Source organism: Trematomus bernacchii, unplaced genomic scaffold, assembly GCF_902827165.1.
Source record: "Trematomus bernacchii unplaced genomic scaffold, fTreBer1.1, whole genome shotgun sequence".
NCBI lineage: Eukaryota > Metazoa > Chordata > Actinopteri > Perciformes > Nototheniidae > Trematomus > Trematomus bernacchii.
The window spans coordinates 3139738-3156675 of record NW_022987581.1 but is presented as its reverse complement, the minus strand read 5'-3'; the positions used below and the strand labels follow the sequence as shown (position 1 = coordinate 3156675).

The 16938-nt window shown below is 41.3% G+C and overlaps 1 protein-coding gene across 4 annotated transcripts in view; it reads left to right on the top strand.

Moving 5' to 3' along the window:
• LOC117479995 (myosin-10-like) overlaps positions 1-16938 on the top strand; it is a 78058-nt gene that overhangs the window by 2669 nt on the left and 58451 nt on the right. For all 4 annotated transcript variants that reach the window (XM_034127129.1, XM_034127128.1, XM_034127132.1 and 1 more), the window contains one exon: positions 8705-8861. In XM_034127129.1, coding sequence (XP_033983020.1) covers positions 8705-8861 — 157 coding nt within the window. The remainder of the gene's footprint in view (positions 1-8704; positions 8862-16938) is intronic.

Sequence of the window (16938 nt, the reverse complement as noted above, 5' to 3'; positions counted from 1 at the left end):
CTCTTTAAAGTAGAGACACTACATACTGATATACACCTGAACATCAGCAGGAGGACTCTTTAAAGTAGAGACACTACATACTGATATGAACCTGAACATCAATAGGAGAGGACTCTTTAAAGTAGAGACACTACATACTGATATACACCTGAACATCAGCAGGAGGACTCTTTAAAGTAGAGACACTACATACTGATATACACCTGAACATCAGCAGGAGAGGACTCTTTAAAGTAGAGACACTACATACTGATATACACCTGAACATCAGCAGGAGAGGACTCTTTAAAGTAGAGACACTACATACTGATATACACCTGAACATCAGCAGGAGAGGACTCTTTAAAGTAGAGACACTACATACTGATATGAACCTGAACATCAATAGGAGAGGACTTTATTTTTTAAACTTTTTGTAATATATATTGGATGATACTTTTTGTGATGATTAACCTTTAATCTCTCATAATCCTCACTGCTGTAGATTGAATCCTAGTTGTTATATATCATTTGAAATTAGCATTTTGTCAGAGCAACCAGACTTCATTTAAAACGTGATTGCTGCTCTACCTCTGCGTTGATCCTCTGGGTTTTGATTGTATTGTTATGGCTAGTTTATAATCGTCCAAAAACACAAAAACAAGCGAATGGATTGAGGCAGTGGTCGACCAGCAACATTGGTTTTCTGCGAGTTAAAATCACTGGTTTTATCAATGGAGTTTGACGGCAAAGGGAAAACGTTATAAATATTCTGAAAACACAGACTGATATTGACTTATTTGTATCTCGTTGGATCTAAAAACCCATGATTCTCACAGCTGTAGACTGAATTTCACCCTCAGTTGTTATAATAAAAAAAATGCCAGGCAGCGTTTCTGCTCTCTGCACACTGGTCTTCACTTTTAGACACACACACACGCATGCACACACGCACGCACGCACACGCACACACACACACACACACACACACACACACACACACACACACACACACACACACACACACACACACACACACACACACACACACACACACACACACACACACACACACAGTATGTTTGACAGATGTTGCCAGTCCTTTAACTGTTGCCGGACTTTCTTTTTTTTTTCAAAAAATTTGACTGGTTTCAGTGTGTTTGTCCTCGATGCTTCTGCAGAAATAACTTGACCTCTCTCTGTTTTTATTTGTGGTAGTCCCACTGTGTAAAACTGCACATGTGTGTCCCAGAACGTAGGATTACAGAAATGTTGACCTTGTCTTTTAGCCCCGAAATCATGCCATTTACATGCTAATTCAGATACAATTAAAGGTTCCTCCTGGTTCCTTTCACAAAAGTCACCACCGCTAAGCTAAAGGTGGCTAATGTTGGGCTATAAAGGAACTACAGCACGGTCACATGACTTCACGTCACCACCGCTAAGCTAAAGGAGGCTAATATTGGGCTATAAAGGAATTACAGCACGGTCACATGACTTCACGTCACCACCGCTAAGCTAAAGGTGGTTAATCTTGGGAGTGATGATGTTTAGTCGTCTCATTTAGACACCTGTTAGCGTTCGCCGTTTTTAAATTCACCAGTGGGGTATTTACTGACTTATTTTATGTCGTAGAAAAAAATCTCTTCAGCTTGCGTTAACCTCTGACCTGATTTCTGGCTAACAACCCAAAACACTTTCAGAAAACCATTTACATTCAGAGCAGGTGACAGGAAGTGCTTAAATGCTAAAAATCCAGGCTTTTAGGACTCATTCCTGCACCTCTCTATAGCCGTTTGCAGTGGTCTGTATTACCGCATTGCCGCTGTCCCCATAATCCAGTTTCACTACAGATGGAGCTTCTCTGAGATGTTGTTTTTTTTCTGATCTTGACCCATTTAGTGACAGGAATAGAAAGTGGGTTGGTTATCACCTGAGACCTCCGGTTGAGGGACTGCAGGGGGAAAATGTGGTAAAACTTCACCACTCACAGCCTGTTTTGATGCTTTAAAAGCCCCATATGTCGGGACCCCAACCCAATATAACCCTTGCATAAAGTAGAAGGTGATATTATCAATCTCCTATAAGCCTTGAATTTACACGCAGTCCTCTTCCTTCTTCTTCTTCGTCGTCGCTCTTTTTCTCATACCATAGTGTCATCATTCTTCTTCTTCTTCGTGGTTCAGTATTGGTTTTGGAGCTTCTTAATTTGCCCCTGGCTTTAGAGAAATTGAAAACATCTGTGTGAATGTGTTGGTTTTCTGTCAGAAGGAGAACTTTCCCCATTCAGCTCGTTCTTAGAAAAAGAGAAAAAGAAACCCCGCTAAGATCTGAACCTTTCCCAGTGTGTTTGACTTACCCCCCAACTCTCAGACATAATACAAACTCTTCCCCAGGCTGTGTTCTTAGTTGACTTCTACATCTGAATCTTACAGCGTGATCAGCATCTGGTAGAGTCTGAAAAAGCATTTGAATTCTTCGGGAAACCTTTACCTTTTGTAGGTTTGGTTCCCTTGTGCCTGCATAATATAATCCATATATCAGACCCTCTCCTGTAGTGTGTTATACAGGTTTTTAGTGCATGTGAATGGTCTGCAAAGGCTAAAATCCCTGTGTTTCCCTACAGAGGGGGTTTATCAGGTACTTATCATGCAGATATGGTCCATTGTATGATATATTGATGATGTATTATAATTCAATGTAATAATCATTTCAGAGTTGCGCTTGGTGAAAATATGGTTTATTTTATTTTATTTTATTATATACTGCTGGGTAAATTGACCTAATGAATATATTCTTTTCACCAATGGTTAGTAGACTCGCTCTGTCTCGGTTTTTTGTCGATTGCAATCAGACACTTTTACTCCAGCAGCTGGAACATTAATGCCCCCCCCCCCCCCCCCCCCCCGTGCATTTGTAGTCCTCTGGTCAATAAGTTAGTCATAAATCCTAAACTGTCTCCATGTGATGTTAGTCAGCCAGCCCGTTGAGTCCACTTTTATTATTATCATTTAATGCAGCAGCTATTCTGACAGGCTACATGCTAAGCTAACCCCCAGTACAGGCAGGCCTTTGTGTCGTCAGATAATCCTCAGCTGTCAGAAAGCCTCAGCATTCTTCCGTGGTAAAAAGATATTCCATCCGTCTTTTTGTCCGTCTGTACAACTGTCCGTCTGTCCGCCCACTTCTGCTTCGTGTACGACATTTCGGTTACAATGTACTCCCCTTCACACACCCACTCTGTTCCTCCCCTCTTCCCTAGACCTGTACATCAATGATATTTACTTTGTGTCTCTTCTTTTTTGAGAATACAAATACAATTTCCCTCTTTTTTTATAGCAAACTGACATTTAAGTGTTAGTGTTAGTGCATGTAAATGGTCTGCAAAAGCTAAAATATTTGAAAAAACCTTCTCTCCCACACACATGGTGACATCACTATGTATCATCACACTAAATACTAATATACACCTGAACATCAGCAGGAGAGGACTCTTTAAAGTAGAGACACTACATACTGATATACACCTGAACATCAGCAGGAGAGGACTCTTTAAAGTAGAGACACTACATACTGATATACACCTGAACATCAGCAGGAGAGGACTCTTTAAAGTAGAGACACTACATACTGATATACACCTGAACATCAGCAGGAGAGGACTCTTTAAAGTAGAGACACTACATACTGATATACACCTGAACATCAGCAGGAGAGGACTCTTTAAAGTAGAGACACTACATACTGATATACACCTGAACATCAGCAGGAGAGGACTCTTTAAAGTAGAGACACTACATACTGATATACACCTGAACATCAGCAGGAGAGGACTCTTTAAAGTAGAGACACTACATACTGATATACACCTGAACATCAGCAGGAGAGGACTCTTTAAAGTAGAGACACTACATACTGATACACACCTGAACATCAGCAGAATGCAGCCCCTCTGAAGGGTTAAAATCCTATAAATGACCAAATATGTATTAGTTATAATCAAATATTTTTATTTTAGTATTTAGTATTTTTATAGTTTTAGGAAGGGAACATTGCCGACTCATTTCCGGGTTTTAGGACTCATTCCTGCACCCCTCTACAGAAAGAGGCCTCTGGTCGGAGACGGCTGTTGTGTCTGCTGTTGCTCAGCTGTTCCCACGTCTCCCTGGATCTGGTTTCAGTGGAAATATCACCTTCTCTTTCGCCCGGCAGCCGGTGTTGAGTTGTTGAGTCGGACGTCTGATCTGCAACAGGAGCAGAACATTCACTTCATGCTGCTTTTGACAGGAGGGGAGGCAGTGGCAGTCCAACAGAAAGCATGTTGAAAAAGGCATTATTTGTATGGATCAGATAGATCATAAGGGACCTCTAACCTTTAATGATATATAATAATAATAATAAAGTAATAATACACTTCTTTGATATAGCACCACTCAAACATTTCACATGAAACAGAACAGAAAACATTTAATACACACAGAGAACCAGCAATGAAACACAACAAACAGAAAGTATATTAACATTAATAAAATACAAAATACAACAGCTGTAGTGTATTTATAGACATTATGCTTCATAAACAATGCAAATAAAGAAAATCCAGCACTGATGCACCAACCCTTATTGAGTGCAGGTTCATGCATCGTCATCATGCATATAGAGACACGATGCAGCAAATTACAATGCACATTTAGCATTGAAGCTACACCTACAGTCCAGATATCACTCTGTTGCAGAACCAGAGAGAACAGAACACAACCCGTATAATGGCAGCTCCAGTTTCCTGCAAAGAGGGGAGTTAATTTTTCATTAGCTTTGAAAAAGGAGAGTTGTTTCTGCAGGCCTTCTCGCTGTTAGTTGCTCCTCTGCTTCTCCTCTATATTGGACCAGAGGGAGCTCCGTCAGCTGGATCATTTCTCCACTCTTTATTTCAGTCTGCCTCCCTCCTCTTCCTCACCTCCTCGTCCCTGTATCAGCTGCACAGAGCATCAGTTGCTCAGCTACCTGTGCTGTTATGTAACTGTTACTGCGCTCTCTGGAGCCCCTTTGTGAATCTATAGCTGCTGAGTCACTCTCAGACTGTGTGCAGTTTTAATTATGAAGTCTGATGCTCTGATATGGAAAGTTCACTGAAGGACATCTCAGTAATACATCTTGGGTTATGTCCTGTACTGTATGAGATGCCCTTTATAGAGTGGTGCAGTGGTTAGCATCACACAACCCAGTCTCACGCCATTTCGTGTTATTAGTCACGAAATTAATTTAATCTATTGATTCGTGTTCACCAACACGATTTTCACCTTTTTTTCGTGTCACACAGAACGATTTTAAAAGCAATGTATTTCTATTGGTAGTATGTTTCGTGCCTGCAACACGTCTTTTTGTCCAGTCGGGTCTTGGAAGACCAGAAGCTGTGTGGTTCATAAAAACATGTTCTTACTCAATATCTTACCCTAAGCCTAACATTATCCCTTTTATTTTAAATTGTATAATGTCAGAGTTTTTTTGCCGTCAGTGAGGAAAAGAAATGGCTCAGAGCCTCAGAATACTGACATCTGTATTTTATGTCATCTCTTTTTCCTTCTAATTTGTTATTATTTGGTGCAGGCACGAAACATACTACCAATAGAAATACATTGCTTCTAAAATCGTTCTGTGTCAGAATACTGAAATCTGTATTTTTTTTTAAATCTGTTTTTCCTTCTAATTTGTTATTATTTACATTGCTTTTAAAATCGTTCTGTGTGACACGAAAAAAATGGCGAAATCGTGTTGGTGAACACGAATCAATCGATTAATTTCGTGACTATTACACGAAATGCCGTGAGACTGTGTTGCATCACAAGGCCTCCCTTAACAATTGTTTTTTAATATTTGTTCCTACCTTCCTTATAGCAAGGTAAAGTAATGGAAATATACTAAATGGAGCATACACTTAGGTGACAATCCTTTTTTAGGTGTCCGACTGTTATAGAAGAGTGGTGCAGGAATGAGTCCTGAAACCTGGAAATTAGTCAGCATTTTACCACTTGCGGTTTCCTTGTCTCCCTCGTTGTCTTATACCCTTATGTGTCTTAAAAACAGACGTTGCTACAAGAGTCTAAATGAGACGACTAAACGCCATCACGGCCAACATTAGCCTCCTTTATCTTAGCGGTGGTGACGTGAAGTCATCTGACCATGCTGTAGTTCCTTTATAGCCCAACATTAGCCACCTTTAGCTTAGCGGTGGTGACGTGAAGTCATCTGACCGTGCTGTAGTTCCTTTATAGCCCAACATTAGCCACCTTTAGCTTAGCGGTGGTGACGTGAAGTCATCTGACCGTGCTGTAGTTCCTTTATAGCCCAACATTAGCCACCTTTAGCTTAGCGGTGGTGACGTGAAGTCGGCCTACAAAAATACGTCACCCCTCACTACTGTAGGCTATGCACTGAAAACAGCCAAACTATCTCTTCAAGGTCTCTGTTCAGTTAGTTTGCAATGTATATGGATATGTATGTAGTTGTGTAGTCAGAGATATGTGTAGTACACTGACTATGCATAAGTACCTCATTCAACCCCACTGAAAAAAAAACCTACAGTTTCATGCATGTGTATACTTTATAAGTGAAAGAGAGTCATAACAGTGCTGCAGTAATGTCTAGCTAGCACCATGTCATTAGGTCAATTAGCAGTACATGTGTAATTGCCCTCCAGTGAAGTCACACATGCTTGATGGATGTTACGAAGCTGACCGGAGGCTCCGTGCTGCTTTCAAGGTCAAAAAGAGGGGCAGACATATTTGTTTGTTCAGTCTCCTTCTGGGACCACACACACACACTCTCCAGTGACGTTATTTTACCAGGAACACTTTCACTGGAATCTAAATGATCTGGAAAAAGGAAAATTAGAAGCATGATGTGAATTATTTTTTGTATGAAGTTTGAATTATGTTCGCGACTGCCAGCATGGCACTTTGGAGATCATAAAAAGCAAATGTTCTCTACAGACTGAGCCTCTGTTTTAAACAGTTTCAAGTGCTGTCCTACACCAGGCAATGAGTTAGCATTTTAGCAATTAATAAACGTGTAAGTATGATAAACGTTGGTTTGCTACAGGGATAATTTTCAGCAGTATTCCAAAATCCCATTGGCTTTTTGTTGAGATAGCCCTTGCGATGCTAACTTCCGGATCGGCATAAAGAAATACATCATCTCTGCACACCACTATGAGGGTCTGTGTGTTTTAACTGAATCATTTCCAGTCTGTTTAAAGTGGCTAATGTCCTTTTTTAGGGAGAGCAAAGCAGTCCAAAGCTATTGCTAACTACTTAGCATTTTGTCGAGGGAACCAGGGAGATGCTTACTACTGGGTCGGCCTACAAAAATACTACAGCCCTGCATGGGGGGGGATGTGAAGCCTCCATAGCACCTGCAGAATGAGACATAGCCATTACCCTATCAAGGCCTCTCACTCACTCCTCGCCTCCTTCATACCACTCACAGTATCTGGGGAGAAATCATCCGGCTAATGACACCGACAAATGCAACACCACCAAGTCAGAGAGTAGGCTATCAGTTTGAAGCAAAAGCATGCGTTTTTAAAATATTCATACACTATTTGAGTCTTTATTGTAGTGCGGTAATTGATTTGGACCCTCTTTTTGTTATCTGTTCCTGCACAGGCAACCCAGTCTCACGGCATTTCGTGTTATTAGTCACGAAATTAATTTAATCTATTGATTCGTGTTCACCAACACAATTTTCACATTTTTTTCGTGTCACACAGAACGATTTTAAAAGCAATGTATTTCTATTGGTAGTATGTTTCGTGCCTGCACCACGTCTTTTTGTCCGGTCGGGTCTTGGAAGACCAGAAGCTTTGTGGTTCATAAAAACATGTTCTTACTCAATATCTTACCCTAAGCCTAACCCTATCCCTTTTATTTTAAATTGTATAATGTCTGAGGTTTTTTGCCGTCAGTGAGGAAAAGAAATGTCTCAGAGCCTCAGAATACTGACATCTGTATTTTATGTCATCTTTTTTTCCTCCTAATTTGTTATTATTTGGTGCAGGCACGAAACATACTACCAATAGAAATACATTGCTTCTAAAATCGTTCTGTGTCAGAATACTGAAATCTGTATTTTTTTAAATGTCTTTTTCCTTCTAATTTGTTATTATTTACATTGCTTTTAAAATCGTTCTGTGTGACACGAAAAAAATGGCGAAATCGTGTTGGTGAACACGAATCAATAGATTAATTTCGTGACTATAACACGAAATGCCGTGAGACTGTGTTGGCACAGGAGACAGGAGTCTGTTGTATTCAGTCGGTCTGACTCTATTAGCCTGCTCTGCGTCTGTCACTGTGTTGTTGCATGCCTGCAATAATGATGTAAGCTCCTACAAAGTGTGCAGTGACAGGTCTGACTGCACTGACAGAACACAGGCTTAATGATATAACATCTAGAACATTTACTCTTTATATTATCTACCACCAATTCCTGATATGGAGAGTTTATTCAGCCTGTTTCAAGTTGACAAAAAGCCAGCTCACATGTTTTAATATTTACTTAATATATAGCATTCGTGATGCAGCCACTCTTTGGTTTCTTACTGCAAACAAATATCAAGAAAATTGCAATTACAATGAACTTGAATTGCCTTTTTAACTTTTAAACTTAGCCTATGTTACTGGTTATTAATTCCCCGTACTAATCTGTTGTGTGTGTTTGATTACAGACGTACTCCGGCCTGTTCTGTGTGGTCATCAACCCGTACAAGAACCTTCCCATCTATTCAGAGAACATCATCGAGATGTACCGAGGGAAGAAGAGGCACGAGATGCCGCCGCACATCTACGCCATCTCTGAGTCGGCGTACCGCTGCATGCTTCAAGGTACGACACAGCGTTTTATTCATCTAATTGATCATTGGTATTATTGATCTTGGTTTAGTGGTTCAAGAATGAGTCCTAAAACCCTGGAATGAGTCGGCTTTGTAGCACTTCCTGTTCCCTGATCTGGAAGTGAATGGTGTTTTGAATGTGTTTTTGGTTGTTATCCTGAAATACGGACTTGTTTTGAAGCTAGCACTACCTCTGTGTGTGCTTTATCAAGATGTGAACAACGTGAAAAGACCCACAAGAAACAGGACTGTGACCCACTTTGGTTCTGACTGATTGTTTTTGTGTCTCTGATGTAGAAGAACTGCTGTGATAAGCAGAACCTTCATCAGTATATCAGTGTTTGAACAGCCTCCCTGCTGTGTGCCATCACTGTCACTGCTTCAGTTCCTCCCTTTTGTTTCACATCTGAAGCACTTGGTTCTATAAAAAGCAATGTTTCCCTTGGTGTTTTTGTATTTTACAGTTGTGATGTGTCCCTGATTGTCTGGTTTGTGTTTTTGACCGATGTGCTGAAGGCTATCTGTCGTTACATCTTCTCAGGCTGTTTTCCTCCACACAGCTGAGACTTAGACTGAAGCTGAGCAAGGCCACATGTCACATATATTGCTTTTCCACCAAGGCAGTTCAATGGCTGCTTAGGAGTTGGAGCTAGAAACAGCGCCTGATTTAAAAAAAAAATGTAAGGTTTCAACTGCAGAGGCGCTGGCACTGTTCCCCCGAAAACTGGTTCAACTCGGGTACCAACTATTTGATAATCCGGCACAGAAAGACTTACATCGTAGGCTGGGACAGGATTTACTTGAGGAACAACCGTTCATGGCGAGTAGGACAAAGAGTAGAAACGTATAGAAGTATTAAGTTGTTGGAGAAGAGTAGAAAGTTGTAAGACAAGAGTAGAACGCTGTAGGGGGAAACGTTTAAAGTTGTTCTAGAAGAGTAGAAAGTTGCCAGAGAAGTTGTGCTTGCAATTAAATCTCTCTTCATTGTGGTGTTGCTGGTTTGAAGCAATAACGTATGTAGCGGTGTTTTGTGCTTATCAAACAATTATACCTTTTACTTTGAACACACAAAGAATCCCTCACCCCTCCCATCCTTTTATCTCTATGCGACATGTTTGTCTGGAAATGGGACGCCACCAACAGAGCTCATTTTAGTGGAAAAAGTGATAATACTACATCGATTTTGAAGCTTAAATTGTGTCTCATGGGAAGATATGAGCCCAAAATCTCCTCCTGTTTTGTTGTGCTTATCAAACCAATATACCTTTGCTTCGACCTCCCAAAGAATCCTCACCCCTCCCATCCTTTTGTCTCTATGCGACATGTTTGTCTGGAAATGGGACGCCTCTCTTGTGCCTCCATTCTTCTCCCTGACCCTCTTTTCCCCGTCGCCGGTGTTCATTCCTGTGGACAGAGCAGCCGGTGGAATGAGGTCATCTCTTTCCCGGCTTTCCAAACCACGCTGTGCTAAATTCTTCACGCTGAGTCACTGTCGCGCTGTCACAGTCGTCCGAGCGGCACATTTACCCCGTACTTCACCATGGATACCTACGTTTGAATGTGTGTGTGCGACCAAAATAACCTTCCCCCTGTGAACTCAGATAGAGGTGTCACTTTGTGAGTGGCAGTGTTTAAGGCGACAGCAATGAGAGTGTTATAGAGTGGTGCTGGAATGAGTCCTAAAGCTTGTAAATGAGACATCATTTTAGCACCTCCTGTTTCCTCGTCTGATGTTTTGAAAGTGTTTTTGGTTGTTAGTCTGAAATAAGGTCTGTGGTTAACGCAAGAGATTTTAACGTTATGTTCTACGAAGTAAAATACGTCAGCAAATACCTCACTGGTGGATTTAAATACGGAGGTTGCTATCAATTGTCTGAATGAGAGCACTAAACGTTGTACAGCCCAACATTAGCCACCTTTAGCTTAGCGTTGGTGACGTGAAGTCATGTGACCGTGCTGTAGTTCCTTTATAGCCCAACATTAGCCTCCTTTAGCTTAGCGGTGGTGACGTGAAGTCATGTGACCGTGCTGTAGTTCCTTTATAGCCCAACATTAGCCTCCTTTAGCTTAGCGGTGGTGACGTGAAGTCATGTGACCGTGCTGTAGTTCCTTTATAGCCCAACATTAGCCCCCTTTTGCTTAGCGGTGGTGACATGAAGTCATGTGACCGTGCTGTAGTTCCTTTACAGCCCAACATTAGCCACCTTTAGCTTAGCGGTGGTGACGTGAAGTCATGTGACCGTGCTGTAGTTCCTTTATAGCCCAACATTAGCCACCTTTAGCTTAGCGCTGGTGACGTGAAGTCATGTGACCGTGCTGTAGTTCCTTTACAGCCCAACATTAGCCCCCTTTTGCTTAGCGATGGTGACCTGAAGTCATGTGACCGTGCTGTAGTTCCTTTTTAAGTTGTCTGAAACCAATGGAAAAACCAATTGTCAATGGAACCGGGGAGATGCTAACTCTTGGCCGGCCTATAAAGAGTCATAACCAATTTCCACAGAGCCTTTTTTCTGTGTGCAATATTTAAAAATTCAATGGAACAATCCCATTGGCTTTTAGTCAATGGAACCGATGCAATGCTAACTTCCGATTGGTGTACAAAAATACCTGCACCATGAGGGACTTTTGTGTGTGTTAATGACTGGATCTCCTTCAGTCTGTTTAGCGTGGTTAATGGCCTGTTCAGGGAGAGAGAAAGCTACCCAAAGCTTTTGCTAACTCCTTTAGATCTCCTACAGTTTTATAATTGCTTTCTTTCTCTCTCAGTGAGTAGAGCAGCTGGCCTTAGCTTTAGTTTGCTCAGTCTTCCCTTTCCTCTCTCTCTCTCTCTCTCTCGCTCTCTTTATCTTTCTTTCAGCCACAATGTTCTGGCTTGGAAGAGGCTGAAGAGGAAAATTCCCCACATCATTGAATTGCATCGCGGTCGCCTTTCACTTAACATGAAAAATACAAACCGCTGCTCTGCTGGAAGCTTTGCTGTGGCTCAGTTTGCCTTTCCTCTTTTGATCGGGAAACACAGGAGGACGAGTGTGAGGAATGTCCACCTTCTCATCACGCCTCCACGTCAGATACAGCCAGGGTTGCCATGGTTAGGCCTCTGTTTCACTGACAACACTCTCACATTTCACCTCTTCGCTTAACCACTTTGTTTCCTGCAGATTCCCTGCGTCTATATGTGTTTTTCACTTCTTCTTTTTTCTTCTTCTGACAGATTAGACTCTCAGGTGGCGCTGTACTGTGTTTCTGCAGCAGAGCTAACTCATGAAACCTTAACAGGGTCATTAGTACCTGCAGTGAATGCCACGGATACTTCTGCACATACCACAAAACACTGTATGTTATCAGACATTATGCATGTGTGTATTCTTTTCCAGCAGGCAAAGCAATACTTATTGACTGAATTTAGTTTGCAGCTTGGCAAAGAGATACTGGGATTTCTGTAGATTGCAACTCTGTAGATTTGGCGATGGCACTGTTGGCAAAACACGTTCAATAATGTCTCAATTCAACTCATTGTATTCACTAACAAGCTGTAGGAGAAATATGTGGAATGGGACTCTGATGAACTGTCTTTATCTGGATAAATGAAATGGCAAATGTAAATGCACACATTGTGATTGGATTTCCAGAGTGGCTAACTATCGGTGCAATCAACGCCGACTCAAAACAGCAGAAATCCTTAAAGTGCATTAGCTTTTTATAACCTAGAAGCCACTTCAAATGCTTCTCAATTAGCTTCTAAAAAGTGCTTCATACAGAAGTGAGGATCTTTTTTATTGGAAAAAGTACCAGATTTTTGTTCAAAACATATCCTCAAATAACGGTCCTGCGGGAAGAGTTACATTCTGTATTTATTTGCCAGTAACATTCATAAATCTGTCTTTAGATTTGAAATATCTGTTATCCAGCAGAGCAAGAAGGGGAATTTGGGGGTAACCCAGCAGTCAGAGAAGTGGAAAAATGTCTGAGACGAGAGGAAGGGGGGAGACAAATCTCAATATTGAAGGGGGAAGAAGGGGGTTGAAAGAGGGCAGACCTCTACAGACAGGGTTGAGATTTAAGAATAAAAAAGAGAGAGTAGAGGGGAAAGAAAAACAGAAAAATGTGGGGGCAGAACGGGACGGAGTTATGGGGGAAACAGAGCAGAGGGTACAGGGGGGCGGCCAGCATTGTGCCTCACAATGGGGGCTTTGTGCGGTCTGAAGGGGGCTGTGTGTGTGTGTGTGTGTGTGTGTGTGTGTGTGTGTGTGTGTGTGTGTGTGTGTGTGTGTGTGTGTGTGTGTGTGTGTGTGTGTGTGTGTGTGTGTGTGTGTGTGTGTGTGTGTGTGTGTGTGTGTGTGTGTGTGTGTGTGTGTGTGTGTGTGTGTGTGTGTGTGTGTGTGTGTGTGTGTGTGTGGCCTGCAGAGTTCTTCCCTGGGAAATGAGGCCTCTTGTTTGGGCAGCGAGGGTTGGAGAGGAGGGCATGAGTGACAAGACAGGTGTGTGTGTGTGTATCTCAGTGTGTGTATGTCTCAGAAAGAAGTACATATATTCAAATACATAGTACGTAAAAAACAAATGAGCATACTAGAGAGATAACTTTCAGACAAATGGGAAAGTCTGTTTACACGCACACACTGTCTCACCCACACACACACACACACACACACACACACACACAGGCAGATGCATGTATAATGGCAGACAGCTGTGGGGTTCACACAGGATCAAATCATATTTCTGTTTCAGGGGTCACACATCAGGAGTGATTTATGCTTACGTCCCCCCCCCCCCACATGCAGACAATTTTCCTACCGATTATTAGCAGCGCTGTTGTGTGTCATGCATATATGTGACTGTTTTATGGAAAGAAACTTAAAACCTGGCGTTATTAATACATTTATCTTCGGTTGACACATTCTGTAGACATTACAGGTTGATGGATTTCAGAAGCTTGGAGGAAATCACAGAAGAAGTTTGACTGCTAAGAAGAGTAAACCTATTTCAGCTTCATGTTTTTCATCAGATATGAATAAGTATGGTATTTATTTCATTATATAAAGTGAGTTGGTCCACAGGTTAGCTATAAATCATCTGTTTGAAGTCAATAGAGAGGTGCAGGGATGATGCATTTTTGTAGTCTGACCCTGAAGGTAGCATCTCCCTGGTTTCTTCTACAAAAAGCCAATTGGGTTTTACCATTGGATTTGGGATGAGAGCAGAAAAGAATCTCAACGTTTATGACTTACACATTTAGTGCAGCAGGATAATCTCCACATATTAACACCACTTAATCATTCCTGAAGTAAAAATCTAATGGTGTGTGTGTGTGTGTGTGTGTGTGTGTGTGTGTGTGTGTGTGTGTGTGTGTGTGTGTGTGTGTGTGTGTGTGTGTGTGTGTGTGTGTGTGTGTGTGTGTGTGTGTGTGTGTGTGTGTGTGTGTGTGTGTGTGTGTGTGTGTGTGTGTGTGTGTGTGTGTGTGTGTGTGTGTGTGTGTGTGTGTGTGTGTGTGTGTGTGTGTGTCAGAGACAGTGGTATAAATCATAGAGGTTGTGTGGAGATGATTTAAAGCCGAGCCTCTGTCATGTATCACCCCTGGTTCTTGGATAGTGTTGTCATAGAGACTCAGCAGGACGGATAGTGTTTCCTTCGCGATGCGTTCAATGACCTCTCGGTGACACCAGCTGCACAGCTACACCGTCACTCTGTTTAATGAGCTACTGATGACACGTGTGTATTTATTCATCCGTAAACTGAACACAATGTGTCTACAATATCTTGTTTTTATTACTGCACATATTTTATTCAACCATATTCACTGTAGTGGACATTTTGTTAACATGCATCTCCTTTTACTCTTTTGAGGTAATCTATCAATCCCTGATGTACTGTACAGAGGACATCCTGGTCTTTCCAGTGATATGTCATCGGTTAAAATTGCATGCTGGGAAGTTCCTCTTTCTTTTCATCCAAAATGGCTGGCATACCAAAAACAAAATGTTATAGAAGCCTGAGGAGAAGTCAAATATTGTTGAATAATTGTTATTTTTAACATGAAAATCATATATATTCTTGTTTATTAACATGTGAGGAACTATATAATTAGTTCTGAAAGCAATTCAATAATTCAAGTTTTGAAATAAGAGCTCTTTTATAAGACGTCAGGACCGTCTTCATGGACTTAATGACTCAATATAGTTGCAGGAGACGGAACTGAAGCAGACGTTTTCTGTACCAGATAGTTACGGGAGATTCAGATGTTGAGAGAGATGAGGCTTTCACACCTGGGATAGAAGAGGGTCAAGAAGAAGGGGGGGGAAGATGCAGGAGGCTCCATGAGCGCACAGATACAGACAGAGAGACAGATAGGGACGAGCTGCACGTATTTCTTATTGTTGTTTTTATTTTAAGTGGAGCCATGACAAATGAGAATTGCCTCAGGAATGCAAGCTTTGTTTCTATGAGCATGGTCAACTGGAGACCACATCCATACAACTAGTCAAGATGACCCTACAGCCCGTGCCGACTGGAGTCAATGAGGTACTTTTCCCGATTGACTACAAAGTCTTTGAAGATCTGAAAAGAGTCACCAAAAACCAAACTAGTTTTTTAGTGACCAAATAAACAGCAATGTTCAGATCAATTACTTATTAATGTTTTAAATAAAGCTGAATGTATTATTTTATTAATATCACTCTATAACCATAATACGTTACATAGTCTATCTGTTCATTTTGGCCGTCTTTTCAAACTAAAATGGTCCCGACGTCCTCTACAGTGGACATACTGTAACATTTAAAAATCAAATTAAATTAAAAAGTCTAAATAGCAAGATGTTTTTTTAACCCTAAATAGGTAGGAAATAGGAGATTCTTTTAAAACATAGACAATAACAAAAATGTAATAATAACATGAATCCCCAAAAACAATGTCAAAGTATTCCCGTATTGTCCTCTTCTCACGTCAATTCCCCTTTTCACTTTTAAACGTCATGAAAACTCGTGACCTTTCCTTCTTTTTTGCGTTTGTTGGGATTCCCATCACATTCAGTCTCACACTGATACAGTTTCCCCTGTGTGTTTGAAACCCGGCTGCCCTTGTGTGTGTGGATTCCTGCGGGGCTGCAGAGCTTAGCGGTGTGATATTGGAGGTGCCAGCATAAACACAGAGGCGTACCACCCGAAAACAGCCCTGTCCTGTTGGATTACGGCACAAAGAACCTCTGTGGACCCAACAAGCCCCCCATCTGCAATCGATTACATCGCCAAATACTATTCGGGCCATATCTCTCACTCCCCTTTCATTGGCCTGAAGGCAGCAGCATATCAGGGCTAATAATACACTCCTGCTGTTGTGCAGCACTTACTTTGTTAGACAAACAAACTGTGCATGTATGAGATGACTTAGTCTATTCGAAGATATAACGGATTTAGTATCAAATGCACACTAGAAAATACTCCTCCAACAATTAAACAAGTGCAAGTAAAATGCAGGAATAAGTAAACTACGTGTAAAATAGAATAAGAAAGAACAACATTAAATAATTGATTTAATAACTGTGTAACATGGGTATAAAAGCAGTGTAATACAGGTGTAATAATGTGTCATTTGGGCGTAATCGGGTGTAATAACAGTGTAATTGCGGTGAAATTATGGGTGTAATATAACTGTTAAATTGGTTTAACATTGGTATAACACCAGAGACTGAGGCTGTGGCTCAGTGGATAGTGTGCTGGACTTCGAAACAGGGGATAGCAAGTTCGAGTCCCACAGCACTCAGCATGTCGTTGTGTCCCTGAGACACTTCACCCCAAATTGCTCCTGTGGGGATTGTCCACAGTATTGAGTATGTAAGTCGCTTTGGATAAAAGCGTCTAACAAGTGACATGTAATGTAATGTAATGTAATGAGTCATACAGCTGTAACATGGGTGTGATTAGGGTGAAATACGGGTGTAAAAACAGTGTAACGGGTGTATTAATTGCGGTGTGATTATGGGTGTAATTGCGGATAAATTATTGGTGTAATATGGCTGTTACATGGGTGTAATATGGGTCTTACAACAGTGTGATATGGCTGTAACAATGATA